We start from the raw sequence: 26,658 nt of genomic DNA, 5'->3' as shown, positions 1-26,658 counted from the left end.
CCATGGTGACAAGCGTGGTATGAGAACCTTGATAAATAGATTAGGTAGAGGTGGGTTGCTGTGTGGCGTGAATAGATTTCTGGTGAGGTTTCAGAGAGCTAAGCATAATTTTAAATTGCACAAAATCTTGTTGTGAAGTTCAGCACTTGTGTCCATTGCCAAAAATTTGCATGAAGAACCAAGGAGGGCCAAAATTCATGGCTGGCCAGAAGAGATGATTGTCTAGCCTCCACAGTGCATAGAAAAGCAAGTTTCTCATGCACTGGTTCTTTTCACCCTTTTCAGTCATGTTTCTGTACCATTGATTTTGCTGAATCGGGATGTTGGTAAAGGGACAAGCTTTCTTACCAAGTCCTTTTCAGGATCTGTTCTACATTTTATTTGGCCAGACACTCCACTTTCCACCTTTCCACCTCAAAATGTTGCCTACTACTTGGTGATTATTTTCATCTCATGTAGTCATCGAAGCTAATCTGTGTTTAGCTGCTAAATTTTGTTAGATGGGACTTTCATACTGGTGGTGGGGGGAATATAAAAGTGAATTTTCAAAAGCTATTATTTCACTACAAACTTGACTGCCAGTTTTATTCCCCCACTAAACCTGCTTCTCTGCCTTGCAGTGAAGTCCTAATCCTTCCTTTGTGACTTCCATCTTTTACCACAAAAATGAAGGCAATGTCACAATTTGATCTTTATAACTTAAATCCAGGGTGAAATAGGAAGGACAAGATGGGCAGAGAAAAAGTCAAGGCTTTGTTCACAAATACGGATAGAAAGTACTACCTAAAATGAAGTGAAAGTGAATAGTTCTCTTATGTTGTGGGGGTCAGTCCAGGCAGGGGTACAATATCCTCCTACTCATAGGCAGTCAGGAAGTTGTGTATATATAAAATGTTCCTCCTAATGCAAGTTTTAGGCATAACTTTCTTATAATGTCTTTCCCAGGAGATGCTTTTTTCCTGTCCTTAGGTTTTTTAATTTATTAATGCTCATGCATTATCTATCTTTAACAGAACTCTTAAAATTTTTTAACACCTGTTTGCCATTAGGAGAATGTAATATGAGCCGTAGTTACATCAGGAGACCACCGGACATGGTATAAAATGCATGAGTAGTAATTTAAAGCCAGTATCTTTGATAAAGTGATCCTCTACTGAGTTGTTCATCATCACCGACTTTGTATTTAACAGTCAAATTAGTTTGTGGAAGTAGGAAGTTTTGACAGTTTTCAGGAACTTTGTAGTACAAATCCAGTAATACACCAATTATTACAGCTGCTCTGGGTCTAGCTTTCAATCAGCTTCAGACTACTCTTTGCTACATTCCTGCTGCAAGATGACATCACAACTGTGGAATCAAAAAGGCACTTTGAGCTAGTTGCCTTGGAATTCTGTCAAATACTGTCTATAAAGGACATACATCAAACATTAGGAACAAATTCTGACAATGTAAACTTGCATAGTTCAAGGCTGCAGTTGATTCACATTCCACTTTGAAATCTAATAACCTTGGAACAGATGTTGCATGGACTGGTCTACATTAGTACCCCAATTGTGTTGAAAAAGTGTGTTTATATGTCGTTGTAGCTAATAGGTTGCTAACAGTTTCTCTGATCAGTGCTGTTCTTTAAAACTCTTTCCAACACAAACAGTACTGCTCAGAGAAATTTTTAGTACCCCATTAGTAATAATCATGTATATTTGCTGCTTCATCGTATGTTAGGTCAGTGGTACTTATTTGTTTAAAATGTCTCCCTCCAGGATCTTTCACTTCTACTCTATCCCCCTGTATCTTTTACATCTATGCTGCAGATTTAGTCCTTGATAAGAGAGGAGTTGCTAAATAAAATGGAGCTATAAAGAGGTTATTCATAAAGATGACAAACTGGACTGCCACCTGTTTGCAAACAGCAAATTATTCTCTTACCTGTTCAGAGCTTGTATCACTGTTAGCAATGGAAGCTAATTTTAAAATATCTATTGTATGGCCTATGGGTTTAGATCAAACAATGTAACATCACTTTTCCTAATATAATGGGACTTGCCAAGCCTGGCATATTGGCCGATCTCAGCCCATGTCAACAGTACTAGGGATCCAATAAAATCCATCCCAATTTCTCTTTCCAAAAAAAACCCCAAACAAGCCCACACAACACATCAACCTACTGCATGAAATGCATAGTGGAAACCTTCACAAACAAATAACCAATAAGGAGGAAATGTTTATAGACACAAAAAAGGTAGATTATGTTTTTAAAATAGCAAGATGCATTGTAGATGAGGTCTTGTAAAATACATAGCTTTGATGCAAAGTAAAATGTTGTTGTTCACTTGGGGAACTAGAATTTTTCTATTAAATATGCCTTCTATTCTGAGTAGATTCAGAAGTTCTAAAGAACCTTCAGACTACTCAGCAGTCTGTTGCCTGCCACCACATATATACACATAACGTTCCATATCAAATAATATCCTGAAGAGCGAAACATAGTTTGTTTTAGGGCTGTCAAGCGATTAAAAAAATTGCTCTCGATTAATCACACTGGTAAACAATAATAGAATACTGTTTATTTAAATATTTTTGGATGTTTTCTACATTTTCAAATGTATTGATTTCACTTACAATAGAGAATACAATATATATATATGAAAGTGTAGAAAAACATCCAAAATATTTAATAAATTTTAATTGATATTCTATTGTTTAACAGTGTGATTAAAACTGTGATTAATCACAATTAATTTTTTTAATCGTGATTAATTTTTTTGAGTTTATAGCATGAGTTAACTGTGATTAATCAACAGCCCTAGTTTGTTTATATGCCGCTTAAGTTAAAAATATGCAAAAAGGAATAGAATATAATCCTTAGTCTTAATTTGTTGCATTATTTGGATATTAATTTATGGCAAATTTCAAATGTGAAAAGTGGCTATCTAGCACTCCTAAAAACCTGGTATTAAAATAAAAAATATAACTACAGTAAGAATGTTTTCAAATCTGTACGTCATTTGAGGATCAGAACAGTGTATGGCTCTGGGAAACATTGGAATGCACCTGCACAAACACTGCCACTGCTTTAAAATCAACATAGCTGCATGTTCTCCTATAATGGAGGAGGGTCAACTCCAGGCTTCCTTAACAAAATCAAACTTGAAAAAATGTTTTCTACAATGAAGAGCAGCATTTGAAAGTGTTGTTAGAGTGTCTAGATTGATGCTAACCCTGCAGTGTCCTCAATGAGAGCTTTCTAGGTCTTCTCTAGGCCATATGCTGAAGGAGGAGCTGGGGGCTTGGGTTTTAGGAGTAGTAGTTCTTGTAACTAGTAAAAGTGATATTTTTGGATGACTATCATAATTTTAACTAATTACAAGCATTGGCAGTGAAACAGACATTTCAAAATATTTGGTAGGGGTAGGAAGTAGCAGATCATTTTATGCAACTCACAGCCACACTTCCTGTAGTTCCTTCCCTTGTGGAAAGGTGGCTTTTGACACCTTGGAGTTATGAAGTATCCACTTCTGAGGTGACTCAGATTTCTAGCAAGATGATCTTTATGGTAGTCTCCTTTTCCATCTTAGTAATATTGGAAAACAGTTCTGCAAGGGACTGTAACCTGTCAGTTAGCCTGCCTTTGAATCTTGGAGTGGTGAGGGAGTGGGAGGTGGTTGTTGAATTGGAAACAGCTCTTTATAATTGGTCTGAGTCACAGTTAAATCCAGTGCTTCAGACTGGTAAGAATAAATCCCTTTTGCTTTGTCCTGAATCCCTTCTTCTGCTCCTAATGACTCCATCAGTTAAAAAGGTAAGCAGAGCAGAGTTTTTGAAACCAATGAGTTGAGATCCACTCAAGTGTATTTACTGGGAATTACTGATTATCCTGATTTAAGGATAAGGACAGTGGAACATCTGTAGCTAAACCCTTTACTCCCATTACATACAGTTGTGTGAAGATTACAGAAAAATGGCATTATTTGTCTGGATGACCTTTTTTGCTTTTGGCTAGATCATCGTCGTCACTTGGCAAAATATGTGGATTTCCCTAGGAATAATATATTCAGTATACATGTATCTTACACTACTTGAGCAGCACGAGAGCATGCCACTACAGTTACAGCTCTGTCAAACTATCTGGTGTAAATCCTAGTTTTAGGAATATATCTATAAGACACCTCTAAAGAGTCATTCAGATCTGGGATTTTATATATAAGATTACAGCCTTGTGATAGTAGCTTTTCTGTTTTTGTTTGTTAAAAATATTTGATTGAGGGTTTTTGTTTTTGTTTTTTTACTGTAAGTAAAAATCCACACGGCCATGTGTGTTGAGATGCCCTGAGATTGCATGTCACTTTCATACACCTCAGATCATCACAGATTGGATTGAAACGGATGCAAGCAAAGCAGATAGTACAATAGTTAAACACTTGGCTTTTTTTGGCCTTATTTAGCCTCGAACTCTGTCTCTTTCCAGGAGCAATGTGAAGCACTAACCACTGAAACATGGGTTGCCCATTGCTCTGTTTGATAGGCTGGCAATTCTGGTTCACTGCTTTTACAGACTCAGCCATTTGTGAGAGTCTTTTTGCTGCCAGAATACTTTTGAAGTGTAAAGTAATACAGCAGTCTTCTTACATTCTCTGCTAGGTAGCCAAATGCTGATGTCTTGTTCTTTAGAGGAAGCCAGTCTTTTGATGTGACAGTAACCCAGTATAGTTTCAATGCATAAATCAATAGAGAGCTGACATTACAAAGTGACAGTTTGGGCTTGGAGGATGTAGACTGGTCTATTAGGGAAAATAAAATCTATGATGGGCATTGCCAGCATTTAGAGTAAGTAGAAGTGGAGTTTAAGCACCTATTTTACAATGGTGGCTGGTGCTGTTAAATACCAGAGACAGAAAAACAGGCCGATTATATCTGAAAGGGAGATCCCAGAGTTGAAATGGACAGGAAACACTAGGTTTGTTGTTTTCCTGCTCTATTCACAGCTTTTTGCATTTGATGTGTGTAAACAGTGTAAAAAGTATTCATGTGCCTGCTTCTTGAGAGATGTGAAGTACTGATTGTAATAATTGTCACTTGAGCTGTATGCTGACTTCATTCAGAACAGAATGGTCACAGACACCACACAAACTAAACCTTGGGTGTAGTTATTGTTCACGTTGCTTCTCCTCTGTTTCACTACCAAAAGCAGTAAATGAACTGTTCTTTTTGGAATTTCCATATTGTGGGATAGATCTCAATCTTGTGCAGCTAAGGAAAAGAATAATGCAAGGGGGCCCTCTGTGAGGCCCTCAGCCCCTGATTTTGGGGGCATCTGGGTGCTGGGAAGTCCCTGGCATAGATCAGAGCCACTTGAGTCTATGGCCAGTAGCCCCAGAGGCTGTTGTCACCTGGGGATTGCCCAGGCATAAAGCAACCTTATCCCCAGCTCCTTTTTTCTAGCCATGATTCCTTTAACAGGAAATGTGGGAGAGACATAGAAGGTGACCTAAGAGCCAGTACAGTGGCTCAGTGTCAGCCCAGGATCCCCTAAATTGTGGGAATTCTCAAGTGACCAGTTATGTTGACTTTAGTATTGTTTTGCACCACTATAGCAGTGCAAAGCAATCTTAATGCAGGGCATAATCTGGCAATAAATGTTGTCTTTCACAGCTCATTGGAAAGCCAGGAGTTGTTCTGTAAAACATATATTGTGAGATATGTTGCCATCAATTATTTTAGGTTCTACAAGAGTAAATTTTAAGACAAGATTCACACGATTGCAACACCTTAAAAATTACTGTGTCCTGAAACATCAGATACTGTGGTCAGATAATAGCATTGCTGTGTGACTGATATGTTATAGAAACCTTCAGATGAAATTTGCAAGAGAGAGGCTTTAAAAGAAAAGGTACCTCCTCTCTGATCATATTCTAAATGTAATTATGGTATATCCACCTCAATATGACAATCAGCCTAGTCCATAAGGATAAATTGCTGCACTTTTATAAATTTTCTGATAGCAATGCAACTTTAGGACTAATCCTTCACCATGCTGAAATCAATGACTGTTTTGCCTTTTTTTCAATTAAAGCAGGAGCAGGCCCTTTTTTGCATGGCTTTTTTTATATCTTTGGTTTTCTACTGTCTGTAACTTAAAAGGCTTTACAGATTTAGATCATAAAAGTCAGTGCGTGGTTATGGTATAAATTGCAGAAAACAGTGCTATGGAGAGAGAGCATGGTGAGTCAAAGCATTTTATTTTCCAGTCGTAACATCAGTGAACCTTTTATTATTCATATGTGTCTGTGGTAATAAACGTGTATATTGGTCCTCATAAAAGCCAGAAAATGCCTAATGGTATTTGTAAAGTAACATGCGTTTGTCTCATACTCAAGGTAAGCTCTTCAAATTCTGTCCAGTGTCAGATGCTGTAATTACAGAGGCCCGATATCTGTTTCTCCCTAATTTCTAACAATCTTTCTAGTTTATCCGGAAGTGTTTTGACCCCTAGCAGCAGCTGATTGGCATTTCCAACATTATGCTTTGTTACACTTGATTCTAGAAATAATAAGTAACCTGTCCAGAGGTGAGACTCCAATTCTGAAAAGACACAGAGGGTTTCTGCATGACTACTATTACTGAAGGACTGAAAAAGTTTGCAACTAGATAGGGTTTATATATGAGTTGTGCATATTTCAACAAACACTCTCAGGATGGAAAGGAAAATCAGCAGAGAAATAAGGTAAACATCAGTCTAGAAAAAATCAATAATGTCCACAGAAGGTAAAGCAAGAGGAGAAAGGTTAAGGTGGTATCATAATCAGAATACAGTTTCAGGATGTACAGGGGTTAATCAGATTTATGGTTTATAGATGCAGCTCCCAGGTCCATAGAAAGAACACCATAGGCAGGTTATAGCATTGTTACTTGCCTCTCAAGAGATATCACTGCATTCTCTTCCTTGTTCTCTGCCTTTTGTTTGCTCTACAGCTTTAGTGCTCTGGGGAAAAAACAACCCAGTGCTCAACTGCTAAAGAGATCATGGAATGATTGAAGGAAAAAGTAGAAGTAAACCAAAGATTTAGCCTGTCAGTGAAACTTTACAATTAATAATTGTCCCTTCTGTTAGTACTCCTGGGTGGCGGGTTTGCTCAGGGCCAACAGCTGCTGTTCTCTGACCAAAATAAAGCCTTGATAAAAGCTTTCATATTCATATATTCATGTCTGGCATTGAGTTCTCTTGAATCATATTTTTTTCTTCCTTAGGAGACTGACCCTGCAAGATCTTACTCTCAGGAATATTTCTTATTCTCACATGTTAAATGTTTCTGTGTAAATCAGATGTGACTGGTGCTTGCCAGACCAGGCCCTAATTTCTTAATTTATAAAGCCAATTTATGGCTTATCTACACACAAAAGGTGTATTCCTTTAACTATACTGATATAGCTAAGGTGTTATAACATACCTAGTGTGGGCACAGTTATACCGGTATAAAGTTGCGTATAGCAGTATAGCTTATTCCGATAAGGAAAAAGGGGGAATAAACGACATTCATTTAAGGCACCTTTATACTGATATGAATGTGCCCACACTAGTGGTTGTACTGGTATAATTATTTCAGTTAAAAAAAAACAAACAACTAATCAAAATAGTAACAGTTTAAAAAAAAAAATCTATCCATAGACCAGGCTTTAGTTGACAGAGCAATGGTGAGCTTTCTTGCCATCTGAAAGATGAACATTTCATTCTCTCACTTGGTCTCTCATTTTTAGGGCTGACAGGGTTTGCAAGTGTAGTCATTGAAGTATGGTGATTAGGCACACAGACACACATCCTAGGCAACCAAAAAAAGGGCTGACAGGTAAACTGCTAAATATTCAAGGGATCTGGTTAGCTATTTAGTATTTGTGGACAAGAAATTCGTATTAGAAATCAGTGACTTTTTGTTCTGAGTTTGGTTGCTATCTAATCCTTTTATATTGTTAATGAAATTATGACAATTATTCCATAAAAAAAATACATAGTCATTTTTTTAAAAAACAGGTAGAAAATGTGTGTGCAACTCAGGCTGCTCTAAGTGATAGGAATTGGAAACAGATTTCAGTGGCATTGAGGAAGCACAAAAATGAGTCTAAGTCAGTGCAAAATATGAGGGTTTGAGACTGAATTTGAAGCTTTAGGGGGATTGAGTAATCCTCTGCCACGTGCCAATGCCAGTCAGTCTTAGGGCTTGTGCTGTTAAACCACCGTGTTTTCTGTGTAAGGGTTTTTTGGGGGAGATGGGATAATCTCCCCTCTGAATTACATTATTGCCCAAAATGCACAAATATTAGCTGAACTGCCATTAGCTGCCATTAGACAGATTTCTCTGGAAAAATTAGAGCTTGTAATGTATAAATAAAAGCAAGAGGATGTTTTGTACTTTTATCTGCATTAACAAACTGTTCCTCTGTCTCCTACTCATTTTCTTTCTTGCTTGCTTCTGTAGAACCTCCAGTGGGCCCGAGATGTGTTGCTAGGCAGCAGTATCCCATGGCAGCAACTGAAGCACATGCCAGCACAGGGTCTCTTCTGTGAGAGGAACAAGACTAATTTCTTCAATGTAAGTTAATACTGTTGATAAACATACCACTACTTGGACATTTTAACACCTGCTTGTCATATGGAAGGTTTGTTGAGAGAGAATGTTGGGGGAATTCAACAAGAGAGGGTTGAAGGGGCGACACAGAGGGCAAAGAAGTTGGATTTGTACTACAGCAAAATTTACCAGTATTGTCCCATCTAAGAGGATGCATGCAAGGTGCTTATTCCTTATAAGCTTGAGAAGCTATCATCTTACAGTATTAACATGAATGGGGGCGAGAGAATCAGTGGTTTACCATCATGTGATGGTCACTAAATGCTGCTGGGATGAAAACTGTTTAAAATTCTAATTCTGTTCATCTCTGCATGTGCGCTCTCTCTCTCTCGGGTAAGTCCTTTTGCACTTTTTGGAACAACCAAAAATAGTACCATTTGTTCAAAGAATTTTTGAGGTTGGGGGAGAGTACTGAAGTACTGTATCTAAATGTGAGCTACTTTATCAGCAAGAACAGGAGTTCTAGGTAATCTCATGAAGCCCAGTCTCTAGCGGAGTCTCACTGTATGACAAACTAGCTGTCTATACATATGTAGCCAAGGAGTCTTTCAGGCCATTACAATGCTCAATGTTTGCTATCACTGTTTAATACTGTTATTTCCTGTACAAAACAGTTTTCTCATAAGAATTGATTTCTGGTTTGCATCTGTTTAAAACAAACAAAAAGCCCTCTTCTGAAGACCATTTGGTGTTTTGTGCATTCTGTTCTCAGTAGTCCTCCTGCACAAATTTCTTTTGATGTATAGAATATGCTCTTCTGTAATCTACTGGAAGAACATTAAAAGAAATTTCAGGTGTTTCAAAACTGTTTCATGGACCAATCTTAAAGTCTATCTCCCTCTCTGCTCCTGAAGAGAGGTTTTTGTTATAAAGACTGCCATGTCTGGGAGGGTGTAGACTTAGTAGTTGTGATGTAGTTGGTGAGCATGTGCCTGTGTGCCATACTAGTCTCCTGAGTGCCTGCCTGCCTGCTTTTCCTACAAAAATCTTGCTCTGTAAATGCTTACTCCTGCAAACTATTGAACACTCTGGCTCTGATGTAGCAAATAGAATCATAGAAATGTAGGGCTGGAAGGGACCTCAAGAGGACATTTAGTACATCTGCCTGCACTGAGGCATGACCAAGTATACCTAGACTATCCCTGACAGGTGTTTGTCTAACCTGTTCTTAAAAACCTCCAAAGACTGGGATTCCACAACTTCCCTTGGAAGCCTATTCCAGTGGTTAACTAGCCTTCTAATTAGAAAGTTTTTCCTAATACCTGATCTAAATCTCCCTTTCTTCAGATGAAGCTGATCATTTCATGTTCTACCTCCAGTGGACATGGAAAACAGTCCTCTTTATTTTAAAAAAAAAAAAAAAAAAAAAAGAGTACTTGTGGCACCTTAGAGACTAACAAATTTATTAGAGCATAAGCTTTCGTGAGCTACAGCTCACTTCATCGGATGCATTTGGTGGAAAAAACAGAGGAGAGATTTATATACACACACACACACAGAGAACATGAAACAATGGGTTTATCATATACACTGTAAGGAGAGTGATCACTTAAGATAAGCCATCACCAGCAGCAGGGGGGGGAAAGGAGGAAAACCTTTCATGGTGACAAGCAAGGTAGGCTAATTCCAGCAGTTAACAAGAATATCAGAGGAACAGTGGGGGGTGGGGTGGGGGGAGAAATACCATGGGGAAATAGTTTTACTTTGTGTAATGACTCATCCATTCCCAGTCTCTATTCAAGCCTAAGTTAATTGTATCCAGTTTGCAAATTAATTCCAATTCAGCAGTCTCTCGTTGGAGTCTGTTTTTGAAGCTTTTTTGTTGAAGTATAGCCACTCTTAGGTCTGTGATCGAGTGACCAGAGAGATTGAAGTGTTCTCCAACTGGTTTTTGAATGTTATAATTCTTGACGTCTGATTTGTGTCCATTCATTCTTTTACGTAGAGACTGTCCAGTTTGGCCAGTGTATGTGGCAGAGGGGCATAGCTGGCACATGATGGCATATATCACATTGGTAGATGCGCAGGTGAAGGAGCCTCTGATAGTGTGGCTGATGTGATTAGGCCCTATGATGGTATCCCCTGAATAGATATGTGGACAGAGTTGGCAACGGGCTTCGTTGCAAATCAGCGGCACTGCGATGGGTACCCGCATGGCCCCACAGTATGCCAACATTTTTATGGCTGACTTAGAACAACGCTTCCTCAGCTCTCGTCCCCTAATGCCCCTACTCTACTTGCGCTACATTGATGACATCTTCATCATCTGGACCCATGGAAAAGAAGCCCTTGAGAAATTCCACCATGATTTCAACAATTTCCATCCCACCATCAACCTCAGCCTGGACCAGTCCACACAAGAGATCCACTTCCTGGACACTACGGTGCTAATAAGCGATGGTCACATAAACACCACCCTATATCGGAAACCTACTGACCGCTATTCCTACCTACATGCCTCTTGCTTTCATCCAGATAATACCATTCGATCCATTGTCTACAGCCAAGCGCTACGATATAACCGCATTTGCTCCAACCCCTCAGACAGAGACAAACACCTACAAGATCTCTATCATGCATTCCTACAACTACAATACCCACCTGCTGAAGTGAAGAAACAGATTGACAGAGCCAGAAGAGTACCCAGAAGTCACCTACTACAGGACAGGCCCGACAAAGAAAATAACAGAACGCCACTAGCCATCACCTTCAGCCCCCAACTAAAACCTCTCCAATGCATCATCAAGGATCTACAACCCATCCTGAAGGACGACCCATCACTCTCACAGATCTTGGGAGACAGGCCAGTCCTTGCTTACAGACGGCCCCCCAATCTGAAGCAAATACTCACCAGCAACCACACACCACACAACAGAACCACTAACCCAGGAACCTATCCTTGCAACAAAGCCCGTTGCCAACTCTGTCCACATATCTATTCAGGGGATACCATCATAGGGCCTAATCACATCAGCCACACTATCAGAGGCTCCTTCACCTGCGCATCTACCAATGTGATATATGCCATCATGTGCCAGCAATGCCCCTCTGCCATGTACATTGGCCAAACTGGACAGTCTCTACGTAAAAGAATGAATGGACACAAATCAGACGTCAAGAATTATAACATTCAAAAACCAGTTGAATAACACTTCAATCTCTCTGGTCACTCGATCACAGACCTAAGAGTGGCTATCCTTCAACAAAAAAGCTTCAAAAACAGACTCCAAAGAGAGACTGCTGAATTGGAATTAATTTGCAAACTGGATACAATTAACTTAGGCTTGAATAGAGACTGGGAATGGATGAGTCATTACACAAAGTAAAACTATTTCCCCATGGTATTTCTCCCCCTACCCCACCCCCCACTGTTCCTCTGATATTCTTGTTAACTGCTGGAATTAGCCTACCTTGCTTGTCACCATGAAAGGTTTTCCTCCTCCCCCCCCCCCCCCCCCGCTGCTGGTTATGGCTTATCTTAAGTGATCACTCTCCTTACAGTGTGTATGATAAACCCATCTTTTCATGTTCTCTGTGTGTGTGTGTGTGTGTGTGTGTGTGTGTGTGTGTGTGTGTGTATATAAATCTCTCCTCTGTTTTTTCCACCAAATGCATCCGATGAAGTGAGCTGTAGCTCACGAAAGCTTATGCTCTAATAAATTTGTTAGTCTCTAAGGTGCCACAAGTACTCCTTTTCTTTTTGTGAATACAGACTAACACGGCTGCTACTCTGAGTCCTCTTTATAACAGCCTTAAACACATTTAAAGACTTTTATCAGGTCCCCCCTCAGGCTTCCTTTCTCAAGATTAAACATGCCCAGTGTTTTAACCTATCCTTGTAGGTCAGGTTTTCTAAGACTTTTATTGTTTTTTGTAGTTCTGATCTGGATTCTCTCCAGTTTGTTGGCATCTTCCTTAAAGTATGGTGCTCAGAACTGGACACAGTACTCCCGCTGAGGCTTTACCAGTGCCGAGTAGAGCAGGACAATTACCTCCCGTGTTTTACATACAACACTCTGTTATCTAAGTCATTAATTAAAATATTGAATAGTACCAAACCCAAGATGGACTCCTATGGGACCCCACTAGATACATACTCCCAGTCTGGCAGCGAAACATAGATAACTGGTTGAAAACCTGTACTTAAAAGAATAGTTATGCACCCATCTTACAGTAATTTAAATTAGACCACATTTCCCTACTTTGCTTATCAAAATGTCATTGGGACTATGTCAAAAGCCTTACTAAAATCAAGATATATCATATTTATAGCTTTCCCCCATCCACTAGGCCACTAACCCTGTCAAAGGAAATTAGGTTGGTCTGGCATGATTTGTTCTTGACAAATCCATAGTGGCTATTACTTATTACCTTACTATCCTCTAGGTCCTTGGAAACTGATTGCTTAATAATTTGTTTCAGTATCTTTCCAGTTATCAAAGTTAGGCTAACTTGTCTGTAATTCCCCAGGTCCTCTTTGTTCCCCTTTTTAAAGATATGTACTATGTTTGCCCTTCTCCAGACTTCAGGGACCTCACTCGTGCTCCTTTTGCTCTCAGAGATAATCGCTCACGGTTCTACATTTGCTTCAGCTAGTTCCTTAAGTACCCTAAGATTAAATTCATCAGCCCTTCCTGACTTAAATGCATCAAATTTTATTAAATATTTTTTAATTTGTTCTTTCCCTGTTCTGGCGTGTGTTCCTTCCTCCTTTTGTTAATGTTACTTGTGCTAAGTATCTGGTCATAATTAACCTCTTTAGTGAAGACTGAAGCAAAAGAGGCATTAAATATTTCATTCTTCTTGCTTCATGCTTAGCTTTAATCACATGAGTGTTCCTAAAGAAGTCAGTTGGACTGTTCTTATGCTTAAAGTTAACCATGTTCACTGGTGGATCAGGAGCAGAGCATTCAGCACCTTGCAGATCAAATCCCAATGGCTGCACTAAACAGACTGGAAGCGCCAGTCAGGAGGAAACTGCAATTTGTGTGAGAATTGATTTCTACTCAAAAACAGGGATTTACTGTATAAAAAGAGGTGAATGGTCCATCTAATTAATATCTAGTTTTTGAATGCCAGTGTGAGATACTTCAAAGGAAGGTATAAACCCCCATAATGTCTCTAATTGTATGGTGCTGTGCCATGTTAGGGAAATTTCTTCCTCACTCCCTGATGAGGATCTGTTTATGCCCTGAAGAATGAGAAATGATAGCCTTGTTAATTTTATCCTAGATGTTATACATTTGCATATTCAGTAAATTTTTAAAATTACAAAATTGAATAAATTCCCACAGTTTAGGATGTTCATACATTATTAACAACTTAAACGTTATAATAAGACCAAAAAAAAAAGAATATAGTCTCCAAAAGGAAGCTATGCTCCAACTCAACACAACCCTCAAAAAGTAGCATTAGAAAAATGATGATCCTGGTGCAAAGGACAACAGACTCCACTAAGGCTTTGCTTCTAATGTTGGTGTGCCTATGCCAGTTAAGAGCCCTCATTTAGGATGCTGTCTTCAACCATGAGATATTTAAATCTAGGGACTCTTAACTCAAGTGCCCCAGTGTCTCTCAATTGCCATGATGGCACGCTAGGGTGGGGTGTGTCTTGGAGAGCTATAATGTGAGTCATTTAGGGGTTTATAGATCAGAGCTAACACCTTAAAACCTCCATGCAAATAAAAAGTTAATACTATTATTAATATAGGCATAATATTAATCTTGGTGCTAACTCCGCATAACAGACTGACAGTGGCGTTCTGCACCATCTGTATCTTTCTAGTCCTCTTCAGGGGGATTACCATATAGAGCAAATTGTAGTAATCCAGCATAGAAGACACGCAATCATGGACCACAGTGGCAAGATCCAGATCCAAGAGAAATGGTTATAGTTACTTTGATATAGATGAAAAAAGACACCAGTGCCACCTGAGATTCCAAGAGTGAATAATGTTCAAAGAACCTCCAAATGGTAAATCATTTGAAAAACTCCCTCCATAATTGAAATAAGAATCACCCCTCCCACCATACCCTGAAAATCAAACCTTCTTCTCACTAGCATGACATCCATCTTGTCTGGGTTAAGCTTCCGCCCTCAGCCAACTCTCTATCTTGGCCAAGCACTAGGAAAGCAAATGTGCTGCATTCTCTGGGTCTGGCAAAAGGGAGATACAGAGCTGCATGCCATCTACCATGTACTGATATCTTTACAGCCCACTATCCTCCTTAATAGCAGCACATATATGTTGAATAGGACAAGATGGTAACAAAATAGAATTTTGCAGAACCCCATAAAAATAGGCAATTGTCCAAAGCTTCTCTCACACTAATCTTATTCATATGTCAAATATTTTTAATCTTACTGAACTCAGTAATATCCTGCAGCAGTGATTTCCCCAGGTTAATAATGTTGCTTAACGTATTTACTTGTATCCACTTAAAGTGTATGCCCTTGACATGGAGTGCTCTTTTGTTCTCATCATAGGAAAGGTTAAAATGAATGCCTGAGTGGCTTTCTCCATATGATTCACTGTTTTAGATACCATTTCTTTCCAACGTGAATAGTCCTACTGTTTTTAATCTGTTCTCATATGGAAGAGTCAAAGCTGCTGAAATTGTAGCTGATCTAATTTTACATATACAAACAACCATCGTGTGAGAATGAGAGCTAGCAGCTCAGAGATTTTAGTAGGGACCTTCCCAACCTGCTCTTCCAGACATTTTATAAATCATGCATATTTCACCAGGAATAATTTATGAAATGAGTGAGAGCAGTATATGAAACAGGGTATAAACAGGGTAGTGCTGTCTCCTATTAAATTTTACTGCAGGACTACAGGTCTGAATCTCAGGATGTCCTGTTCTGTTACCTAATTCATTAGCCTTTGAGCAGCTGTGAGTGAGATCTCTTTGTATTATGCTCTGCTGCCTTGAGGAACAGCAAGTAAGGCTTGTTTGCTTAGCCTTGATGTCATCTCACTGACATTAAACTGAGCTTCAAGGTACTTAAAATTCAGTATTCTAAATTTGAAGGAAATTTGCTTCTTTGTTGATACAGTTCCACTTAAGTGTGAGCACACCCCATGCACTGGAGCTGGAAAAATTTGCCTAGCCGTACCTGTAGAGGGGCAGCTCTCATGCTGTAGCCCCTCCCCTGACTATATTGGGCACCGCTGCCCCAACCCTCCATCAGTTCCTTCTTACCATTTATGGCTGGAGTCAGAGGTCTGTGTGGTTTAATCCCACATCTCTCTCAACTAGTGTTTCCTGTTTTATAGTTGTTGTACATAGTTTGTAGTGCCTTCGTGTACTGTTAGCTAAGTTTTTCCAGTGATGCCTGCACCAGGGTTTAAACATTGTCCTTCATGTGGGGGAGCAATCCCCAACAGCGGTTCCCCACGTTGAGCTTACTGTGTCTTGGTGAGGCCCATGTTAGAGAGTGCTGTGCAATCTGCAGGTCATTTAAAAAAGCAGACTCAAGTGGCTGGAGACCTTCCTTTAAAGCAGCACCTATTTGAGCAGCCCATGTGGCCTTGCTTTGGTACTGAGGCCCTCATCTGGTCGGAGGTCACCCTTGAGTTCCGAGAGTGCTCTGGCTTCACGTTCTGGAGCACAAGTCTCTCCCATGAAGTAGCGTCATTCCCCATTGAGTACGCCAAGGAAGAGATTGCATAAGACTAATCGGGAAGGTCCCAGGTCCTGTGGGGACACTCCCACCTCCCCCAGAAGGAGCATGGATCGGCACCCGTTCAATGCCCACATACAGGTACCTGTAACACTGCCCCGGTACTAATTGGGGAGGTTAGAAACCCTGTACCGTTGACTCCAGTTCTGGCTTCTGGGCGTGCATTGAGTCTGGTACCCATGAAGGACTGATCCTTCATTAGTGGCATATCAGGTGGCTACAGACCACTGCCTTTCAGTCCCGACCTCTCCTTTGGTCCTGGACTTTGCCAGGACCACATCATTTGTAGACTAGTTGGTTGATTGGGTTGCTGAACCACCGAGTCTGTCAGCACCAGATCGTAATGTTCCCCTCCTGCAAGTCATGGAATTGGGGCTGGTATTGGGATTGGTATGGGACACCTCTGCACCACCACAGTTGGCAATGCAAATATTGCTATCGCAGTTCTCACTGCCATTGGACATGTCGATACTGTTCCTGACTTTGGGGTTGACTTCATTCCCGCTGGTGTGCTCAGCACTGACGGTACCACTTCTACTTTGTTTAGTTAATTTTGTATATTTGCCTTTAATATATATATTATATTATATATATTTTTTACTTATAGTGTCTACAGAAAGGTTTCTATAGTAACTAAATCAGAGATTAATCCACAGGGAGGAGAGGAGGAGCATTTTCTTTATATAGCAGGCAGCTTTTTCAATTCAGATTCTATGCCACTATTAATAATAAAAAAAAAAATCAGCTCAGTGCACAGAAGATAGTGTTCACCAATATGTGGGTGGCTGGTAACTACATTTCTTATGACTGAATGGAAAGGAGCACTATGAGGGATTGGGCTCTGTGTATCAGCAGCTGCCCATACCACGCAGTCTGATGTCCAGGATTTGCAGTTTCATTGTATATCCCTCACAACATAAGTAAGTTTAGGGACTGAAAAGGCTTGCAAATGTTCAAGGTAAATGCTTGTAACATTTTACAAAAATGATTTCATGCTGTTTTTCACAAGTCTGAATTTCACAATAAAATTCATCAGCCCAAAATATCTTTACATATTGGCCTACAAATGTCTAGTTTGAAATATTGTTGAGAGGGGTTTTATATTCAAAATTTAAGAACCCTGATAGCCATCTTTGGCAATTTTTACTTGGGAGGAAAAGACAGGAATAAAGCACTGTATACACACGTACAATGTACTATGCATAGGGAGACAGGTATACCAAGTCATGTGGGGATGGAAGCTGCCAAGGACTTCAGCACTCTTTCTGCCTCCAAAAGTGACACAAAAATGTTACTGGGCTTTGTGTCCCCAAGGTTTCCCATTCTTCCTTCCATACTCTGGCAAAGCAGAGCCAAGCATAGGCATCAGCCTTCATAGGGCAGCAGCTGTCCGATCATTCTGGCATTCTGAGAGGGAGCAGGTGATGGCTCAGATTAGAGTGATTTTTTTTCATTGCTTTGGGACTGTTCATGCTAAGTATGATTGGGCATTGGCGCACTGTGAATGGGCCCTGCAGGACTGAGAGTTCTGGCTGCTGTGCAGTCAAAGAGTGAGGTCCTCTATGTGTTGGTGCTCTATGTGTACAGGATGCTCGTGGGGGCAGAATTAGTCAACTTAGGCCCTCTGCTGTTGCTCTGCCAGTCGTGGGCTTTCTCTGGCCCTGCTACTGGTCCTGCCTGCTCGTACAGTTCTGTATGGAAGCAGTTGGTTCTGAAGAGGGGATCTAGTTAGGAACCATGTGACTTTGGAGTGGAATTTTGAGTAACCAGAGCTGGACACATAAATTTGAGGCTGATGGCATTATGATTGTTGTTTTATATGGTTGGGCAGCAGGGAAGCCAGCCCTATTCCCACCAGGATTCAACAAAGTACCCAAAGCATTATTGACTCACATGGTTCTAGAGACAGGGTGTCGAACATACAGCTGCAGGCTGGCTTCATCCCTCATGATATATTCATTAAAGTCAGATTCTCCAGAATCTAAACTTTCATTTAAAAAAAAAAAAGTTAATTTCTAGACCGTATGGCTGCGGAGATAACCTTTTAAATGTGAATTGAGTGAGTGATGTAGATATTTGCCTGAGTCTGCAGACAGCTGAAATGATGACTGTGATGTGAACTCTCCTGTCGCCTATTAATCTGAAAGGAATATCAACTTTAAATGACACTTGGGTCAATATTAGCTATTTAGTCACCACTATAATGGGGAAGAGGCTGAGTATGAAGCTTGCAATATATAGTTTATAAAAAGACTTGCTGCAGGAAGCGCAGAGTGTGGAAGGGGATGCTGAATGCTCCGAGATCAGACCCAGGAAGGTCGAAGCTGTGTAAGCTTCTTGCCCTAGTGGCAGTGAAGGGAGGCATGCTACCTCAAAGTCCTGAGTGGCTCCATATGCAGTAGTTCCAGAGCATCGCCCAGTGACTCCATGACAATGACATCTGAATCTGGGACAGTTCCTCAGATATGTCACCTATAAAGAATGGCTCAGGTTTGGGAATCTCCCTCACATCCTCAGATGTGAAGACCAATGCAAAGAAGTCATTTAGTTTCTCCACAATGGCCTTATTGTCCTTGATTGCTGCTTTAGCATCTCGATCATCCAGTGGCCCCAGTGTTTGTTTAGCAGGCTTCCTGCTTCTGATGTACAGTACTTAAATAAAAAAAAAATTGCTATTACTTTTTAGTCGTTGGCTAGCTGTTCTTCACATTTTTTTTGGACTTCCTAATTATTTTTTTACATTTCATTTGCCAGAGTTTTTGCTCCTTTCTATTTTCCTCACTAGGATTTAACTTCCACTTTTTAAAGGATTCCTTTTTGCCTCTCACTCCTTCTTTTACTTTGCTGTTTAGCCACAGTGGCACTTTTTTGGTTCTCTTACTATGTTTTTTTTAATTTGGGATATAAATTTAAGTTGAGCCTCTATTATGGTGTCTTTAAAAAGTTTCCATGCAGCTTACAGGGATTTCACTTTTGGCATTCTCCTTTTTAATTTCTGTTTAACTAATTTCCTCATTTTTGTGTAGTTCCCCCTTCTGAAATTAAATGCTACAGTGTTGGGCCGCTGTGGTGTTTTCCCTGCCACTGGGATGTTAAATTTAATTATATTATGGTCACTATTACCAAGCGGTCCAGCTATATTCACTTCTTGGACCAGATCCTGTGCTTCACTTAGGACTAAATCAAGAATTGCCTCTTCTCTTGTAGGTTCCAGGACTAGCTGCTCCAAGAAGCAGTCATTTAAGGTGTCAAGAAACTTTATCTTTGCACTTTTTCCATCCTGCTGTGACATGTACCCAGTCAGTATGGATAGTTGCAGTCCCCCTTTATTATTGAATTTTTTATTTGTATAGCCTCTCTAATCTCCGTGAGCATTTCACAGTCACTATCATCATCCTGGTTACGTGGTCAATAATATATCCCTACTGCTATATTCTTCTTATTAGAGCATGGAATTACTATCCATAGAGATTCAATGGTACAGTTTGGTTCATTTAAGATTTTTACTTCATTTGATTCTATGCTTTTTTTTCACATATAATGCCACTCCCCCACCAGCACGACCTGTTCTGTCCATCCAATATATTTTGTTCTCTGGTATTAGTGTCCCATTGAAAGAAAAGGAATACTTGTGGCACCTTAGAGACTAACAAATTTATTAGAGCATAAGCTTTCGTGAGCTACAGCTCACTTCATCGGATGCATTACTGAATATTACTGCTGTAGCTCACGAAAGCTTATGCTCTAATAAATTTGTTAGTCTCTAAGGTGCCACAAGTACTCCTTTTCTTTTTGCGAATATAGACTAACACGGCTGCTACTCTGAAAAGTGTCCCATTGATTATCCTCATTCCACCAAGTTTCTGTGATGTCTCTTAGATCAATATCCTCATTTAATATGAGGTACTCTAGTTCACCCATCTTATTATTTAGACTTTTAGCATCTGTATATAAGCATTTTAAAAACTTGTCACTTTTTAGCTGTCTGCCATTATCTGATGTAATTGAATGGGACTCTTTTTCATTTGACTGTTTCTCATCAGATCCTACCCATATTTTATTATCTTCCATCCTCCTTACTAGGACATAGAGAATCTCCATTACTAGATCCTCCCCTACGGGATGTCTCTGTCCAAACTACGTACAACTCTGCACCTGTCTGCTTTCCTCCAGCCCTTAGTTTAAAAACTGCTCTACGACCTTCTCAACTTTAAGGGTCAGCAATCTGGTTCCATTTTGGTTTAGGTGGAGCCCATCCTTCCTGAAAAGGCTCTTCCTTTCCCAAAAGTTTCCCCAGTTCCCAATAAATTGAAACCCCTTCTCTCTACACAGTCATCTCATCCATGCATTGAGACCGTGCAGCTCTGCCTTTCTGACTAGCTCTGCACGTGGAGCTTGAAGCATTTCAGAGAATGCTACCATGGAGGTCCTGGACTTTAATCTCTTACCTCACAGCCTAAATTTGGCTTCCATGATCTCTCTCCTGTCCTTCCCGATGTCATTGGTACCTACATGTACCACAACCACTGGCTCCTCTCCAGCACTACACATACATCTATCTAGATGTCTTGAGAGATCCACAACATTTGCACCAGACAGGCAAGTCACCATGTGGTTCTCCTAGTCATTGCAAATCCAGCTATGTTTCTAATGATCGAATCCCCCATTACTAATACCTGTAATGATATGTTGTTTTACAAATGTACAGTGAATAAATTCCATAGTTTGTCTTTGCCAGCTGTGAACAGAGGATATCAGTAAAAGGAAAAGAAATTAAATGGTGTGGCGTCTGTGTCACTTTAAGGAGAAACTGTTGAGCAGTTTACATTTAAACTACTTCAAATTCCCTCCTTTAAAAATTTAACCTAATGGGACACCTTCAAATTCTGAAAAATGATAGTTTCACTGTGACTAAAATTTTGAAGATGATAATGTGTGATAGGTCTTGGTCTTTTAAAATATATATATACTTTCATTTTAATATTAGATTTGTATGCCCACTCTCTACCTGACAAACAAGTTCTCTACTCTTCCTACTAAGTGAGCTACTTATTCTGGTTTACAGCAGAAGTGAACTATGGCAATGATTTTCTCAGAACTTTGTTGGCATTAGTGGAACTGGTACATAAGCAAAGAAAACAATAAAAAGAGCAAAAAGAAAAGGAGTACTTGTGGCACCTTAGAGACTAACAAATTTATTAGAGCATAAGCTTTCGTGAGCTACAGCTCACTTCATTGGATGCACCCGATGAAGTGAGCTGTAGCTCACGAAAGCTTATGCTCTAATAAATTTTAGTCTCTAAGGTGCCACAAGTACTCCTTTCCTTTTGGCGAATACAGACTAACACGGCTGCTACTATGAAACCAATAAAAAGAGCCACATTAATCTTTCAATATCTTTCAATTAACATTTGCCAGAAATAGTGTATTTTTAAGCTTTTATTAGAATGTTTTTAAAAAGAGAATTAAAAAAAAACAAGCAAGTTTTAACTTTTTTTTTAAAGTAGCTGGCATCAGCATTCTTCTTTCCCCTATAAACTCTTCGAGCCTTTGTCTGAAACCCCTGACACCAGAGTTACTCATTTGTTAAATTCCATAGCATCAGATTTGAGTGCAGGCAGGCATGTGGCTGTGTATGAATGAAGAGGAAGTGAATAACTTGGCTAGGAGAAACTTCATTGACTTTAAATATGCTTGGCTTTTTTACTCCTTTTTATGAGGGTGATAGCAGTATTCCCTGTGTAAAGGGAATTTAATGGCTGCACAGTCAGATTCTAACAACATGAGAATGGTCATACTGGGCCAGACCAATGGTTCATCTAGCCTAATATCCTGTTTTCTGAGAGTGGGCAGTACCAGATGCTTCAGAAGGAATGAACAGCACAGGACAATTTTGATTGATTCATCCCCTGTCATCTAGTGTCAGCTTTTGGAAGTCAGAGGCTTAGGGAACATGGGGTGGCATCCCTGCCACCTTTGCCTTTGTCCATTGATGCACCTTTCTTCCACAAACTTATCTGAGAACTGTTCATTGCAAAGCACTTTTATTCGGTCCATTTCTAAATGGAAGTACTTTTTTCACTTTGTGAATTTAGGTTGAGATGTTTTCACTAGCTATATGTTGGTTTTAAGAGGATTCTAAGATAGTAATCAATGGTTTCAGAGTAGCAGCCGTGTTAGTCTGTATTCGCAAAAAGAAAAGGAGTACTTGTGGCACCTTAGAGACTAACAAATTTATGTGAGCATAAGCTTTCGTGAGCTACAGCTCACTTCATCGGATGCATTTGGTGGAAAATACAGAGGGGAGATTGATTGATTACGTAGAGACTGTCCAGTTTGACCAATGTACATGGCAGAGGGGCATTGCTGGCACATATCACATTGGTAGATGCGCAGGTGAACGAGCCTCTGATAGTGTGGCTGATGTGACTGGCCCTATGATGATGTCCCCTGAATAGATATGTGGGCAGAGTTGGCAACAGGCTTTGTTGCAAGGATAGGTTCCTGGGTTAGTGGTTCTGTTGTGTGGTGTGTGGTTGCTGGTGAGTATTTGCTTCAGATTGGGGGGCTGTCTGTAAGCAAGGACTGGCCTGTCTCCCAAGATCTGTGAGAGTGATGGGTCGTCCTTCTGGATAGGTTGTAGATCCTTGATGATGCGTTGGAGAGGTTTTAGTTGGGGGGGCTGAAGATGATGGCTAATGGCGTTCTGTTATTTTCTTTGTTGGGCCTGTCCTGTAGTAGGTGACTTCTGGGTACTCTTCTGGCTCTGTCAATCTGTTTCTTCACTTCAGCAGGTGGGTATTGTAGTTGTAGGAATGCATGATAGAGATCTTGTAGGTGTTTGTCTCTGTCTGAGGGGTTGGAGCAAATGCGGTTATATCGTAGAGTTTGGCTGTAGACAATGGATCGAGTGGTATGATCTAGATGAAAGCTAGAGGCATGTAGGTAGGAATAGCGGTCAGTAGGTTTCCGATATAGGGTGGTGTTTATGTGACCATCGCTTATTAGCACCGTAGTGTCCAGGAAGTGGATCTCTTGTGTGGACTGGTCCAGGCTGAGGTTGATGGTGGGATGGAAATTGTTGAAATCCTGGTGGAATTCCTCAAGGGCTTCTTTTCCATGGGTCCAGATGATGAAGATCTCATCAATGTAGTGCAAGTAGAGTAGGGGCATTAGGAGACGAGAGCTGAGGAAGCGTTGTTCTAAGTCAGCCATAAAAATGATGGCAAAAGAATGAATGGACACAAATCAGACGTCAAGAATTATAACATTCAAAAACCAGTTGGAGAACACTTCAGTCTCTCCGGTCACTCAATTACAGACCTGAGGGTGGCTATCCTTCAACAAAAAAAACTTCAAAACCAGACTCCAACGAGAGACTGCTGAATTGGAATTAATTTGCAAACTGGATACAATTAATTTAGGCTTGAATAGAGACTGGGAGCGGATGGGTCATTACACAAAGTAAAAAAAAAAAAAAAAAAAACCTATTTCCCCATGTTATTTCTCCCCCCCACCCCACCCCACACTGTTCCTCAGATGATCTTGTTAACTGCTGGAAATAGCCCACCTTGCTTGTCATCATGAAAGGTTTTCCTCCTTCCACCCCCCACCCCCCGCTGCTGGTGATGGCTTATCTTAAGTGATCACTCTCCTTACAGTGTGTATGATAAAACCCATTGTTTCATGTTCTCTGTGTGTGTATATCAATCTCCCCTCTGTATTTTCCACCAAATGCATTCGATGAAGTGAGCTGTAGCTCACGAAAGCTTATTCTCAGATAAATTTGTTAGTCTCTAAAGTGCCACAAGTATTCCTTTTCTTTTTATAGTAATCAATGTAATTCAGTGTCATTTCCACTACGCATTCTGTGTATGTCGTAACTGTGAGAATGCTTTTGAGGCAGACTTGAGCTTCTGTCTGAGCTTGCATTGAAAGGAACTGCAAAGCCACAGCCACAAAGTAAAACTATTTACACAAAGTAAAACTATTTCCCCATGAAGAAGGGGAGTACCGGTGGCACCTTGGAGACTAACAGGTTTATTGGAGCGTGGGCTTTCGTGGGCTACAGCTCACTTCATCGGATGCATTGCATCCGATGGGGTGAGCTGTGGCTCACGAGGGCTTGTGCTCTGGTGGATTTGTTGGTCTCTGGGGTGCCACCGGTGCTCCTTTTCTTTTTGAGAATACAGACTAACACTGCTGCTACTCTGAAACCTATTTCCCCATGGTATTTCTCCCTCCCACCCCACCCCCCACTGTTCCTCTGATATTCTTAAAAAGAAAAGGAGAACTTGTGGCACCTTAGAGACTAACAAATTTATTAGAGCATAAGCTTTCGTGAGCTACAGCTCACTTCATCGGATGCATCCGATGAAGTGAGCTGTAGCTCACGAAAGCTTATGCTCTAATAAATTTGTTAGTCTCTAAGGTGCCACAAGTTCTCCTTTTCTTTTTGCGAATACAGACTAACACGGCTGCTACTCTGAAACCTCTGATATTCTTGTTAACTGCTGGAATTAGCCTACCTTGCTTGTCACCATGAAAGGTTTTCCTCCTTTCCCCCCCCTGCTGTTGGTGATGGCTTATCTTAAGTGATCACTCTCCTTACAGTGTGTATGATAAACCCATTGTTTCATGTTCTCTGTGTGTGTGTATATAAATCTCTCCTCTGTTTTTTCCACCAAATGCATCCGATGAAGTGAGCTGTAGCTCACGAAAGCTTATGCTCTAATAAATTTGTTAGTCTCTAAGGTGCCACCGGTACTCCTTTTCTTTTTGCGAATACAGACTAACACGGCTGCTACTCTGAAACAGCCAGTTTAGTATTTGTTTATTTTGTGCTCAGGATTTATCAGCAAGATTTTTCAATCTTGCACCTTGTCTCTGTAAGAACTGATTCTATTTTGGGGGCTAAAGGAGCTGATCCTTAGCAAGTAGATGCAAAAAACATCCACAATTGGGCAGATTGTATTACCTTTGTGAAATCCTTACATGACCTGGGGCTGCAACTGGGACTATATCCCAATTTACTGGGCAAATAGGTCATTTATTGAAATTTTCAGCCTTTGAAAAAGAAGAGGACCTGTATTGAAAAAGTATTTTCCTTTATTAAAGCAGCATATGCCATCAGAAATATTCCTGGCACTGCCAGATCTTGGCTGAAGATTTTAAGCACCTGCCACAAATAAATATTGTCTAGTGCGAGGGAGTCTGGGAGACTATGTGGGCAGAAGAGAGCAGAATGATCCAAGACAGGATTGTTCTGCTCACAGTACTTTGGGAGTGTGTATGTATCATAATGTGAAGGGCCTAGAGATGAGTGAATTTTTATTTAATGGCTTTAAGATGGTGTGACTGGTCATATGGTGAAAATTAAAATGGAGGAAAGAGGAGATGTGACAGCAGAATATATTTTGTTATTGTGAAGTAGTCAAGGAGCCTTTTTGTGGGTGGATGCATTACACATGTAAACATTGAAGCAGAAATACTCCTCATGAGTGGTAGTGCACTGGCTTTGGCAGCGTTGCCGAAATTAAGAGAATAAAAAATGTGACAATTGTATTGTGTGATTGTTCCATACTCTTTGGCTCCTGAGGAGAAGGTGGGAATTCCTGCCATAATATGCATACATTTTGCAGCTTGCATGATAACTAGTAGTTGGAGCTCCAAAGGGTTAACAAATCAATCAGATAACTTCGTGAGCCTCTTGGAAAGGGGATTGGGGAAGGTGTAGGAAGAGAGGAACATAGAAAGAGTCCACTTGTGGTCAGCATTATACATTTACTCGTATGAGTCACTAAATTTGTTACATTCTCTCATTCAGCAAGGAAGTTCCAAGAACAGCTTGAGTGAGAAATGGCTCATTTCCAAGATTTTCATGGCCATACTAATTGGCAGTACTTCTGTCAGTGCTACCACTCACCAGGTGTGTGCACACACCTCCTTTCAACAAACAGTTTCACAAACTTGGCTTTTGTGGATTTGCTTTATTTTTCTGTAGTTCAAAGGAAGCAAGCTGAGAAAAACAAACTCCTTCTACATTAATAAACCTTTCCTAACGGGTTATTCAGAATGAATTGGGATAGTTGGCTATTTTGCTTTTATTTGCTGTTGAGGTTTGCTGACACAGAATAGAAATTAGAGATGGAAGGTCCTCTTGGGGCATCTTGTTGAGATCTTTGCCAGTGAAGGCGAAGTATCTCTTTGAATTTTGTCCTGTCTAATTTTAAATAAACTGATGGGAATTCCTCTAATTCTCTTGGAAGACTATTTCAGTCTGATTGACTTCACTGAAACAATTTTTCCTGATAGTCAACCTAAATTTTCCATGGCTTTCAGTTACACTTGTTT

At 40.2% G+C, this 26,658-nt stretch overlaps 1 protein-coding gene across 16 annotated transcripts in view; it reads left to right on the top strand.

Moving 5' to 3' along the window:
* Positions 1 to 26,658, top strand: part of CABIN1 (calcineurin binding protein 1) — a 230,800-nt gene that overhangs the window by 84,381 nt on the left and 119,761 nt on the right. For all 16 annotated transcript variants that reach the window (XR_006275953.1, XM_043498477.1, XM_038373075.2 and 13 more), the window contains one exon: positions 8,469 to 8,582. Coding sequence is in view for 15 of the 16 variants with exons in the window: in XM_043498477.1 (XP_043354412.1) it covers positions 8,469 to 8,582 (114 nt within the window). In the remaining variant the exon portion in view is untranslated. The remainder of the gene's footprint in view (positions 1 to 8,468; positions 8,583 to 26,658) is intronic.

Source organism: Dermochelys coriacea, chromosome 15 (genome assembly GCF_009764565.3).
Source record: "Dermochelys coriacea isolate rDerCor1 chromosome 15, rDerCor1.pri.v4, whole genome shotgun sequence".
Classification (NCBI taxonomy): domain Eukaryota; kingdom Metazoa; phylum Chordata; order Testudines; family Dermochelyidae; genus Dermochelys; species Dermochelys coriacea.
This window is presented reverse-complemented; position numbering and strand designations above follow the sequence as displayed.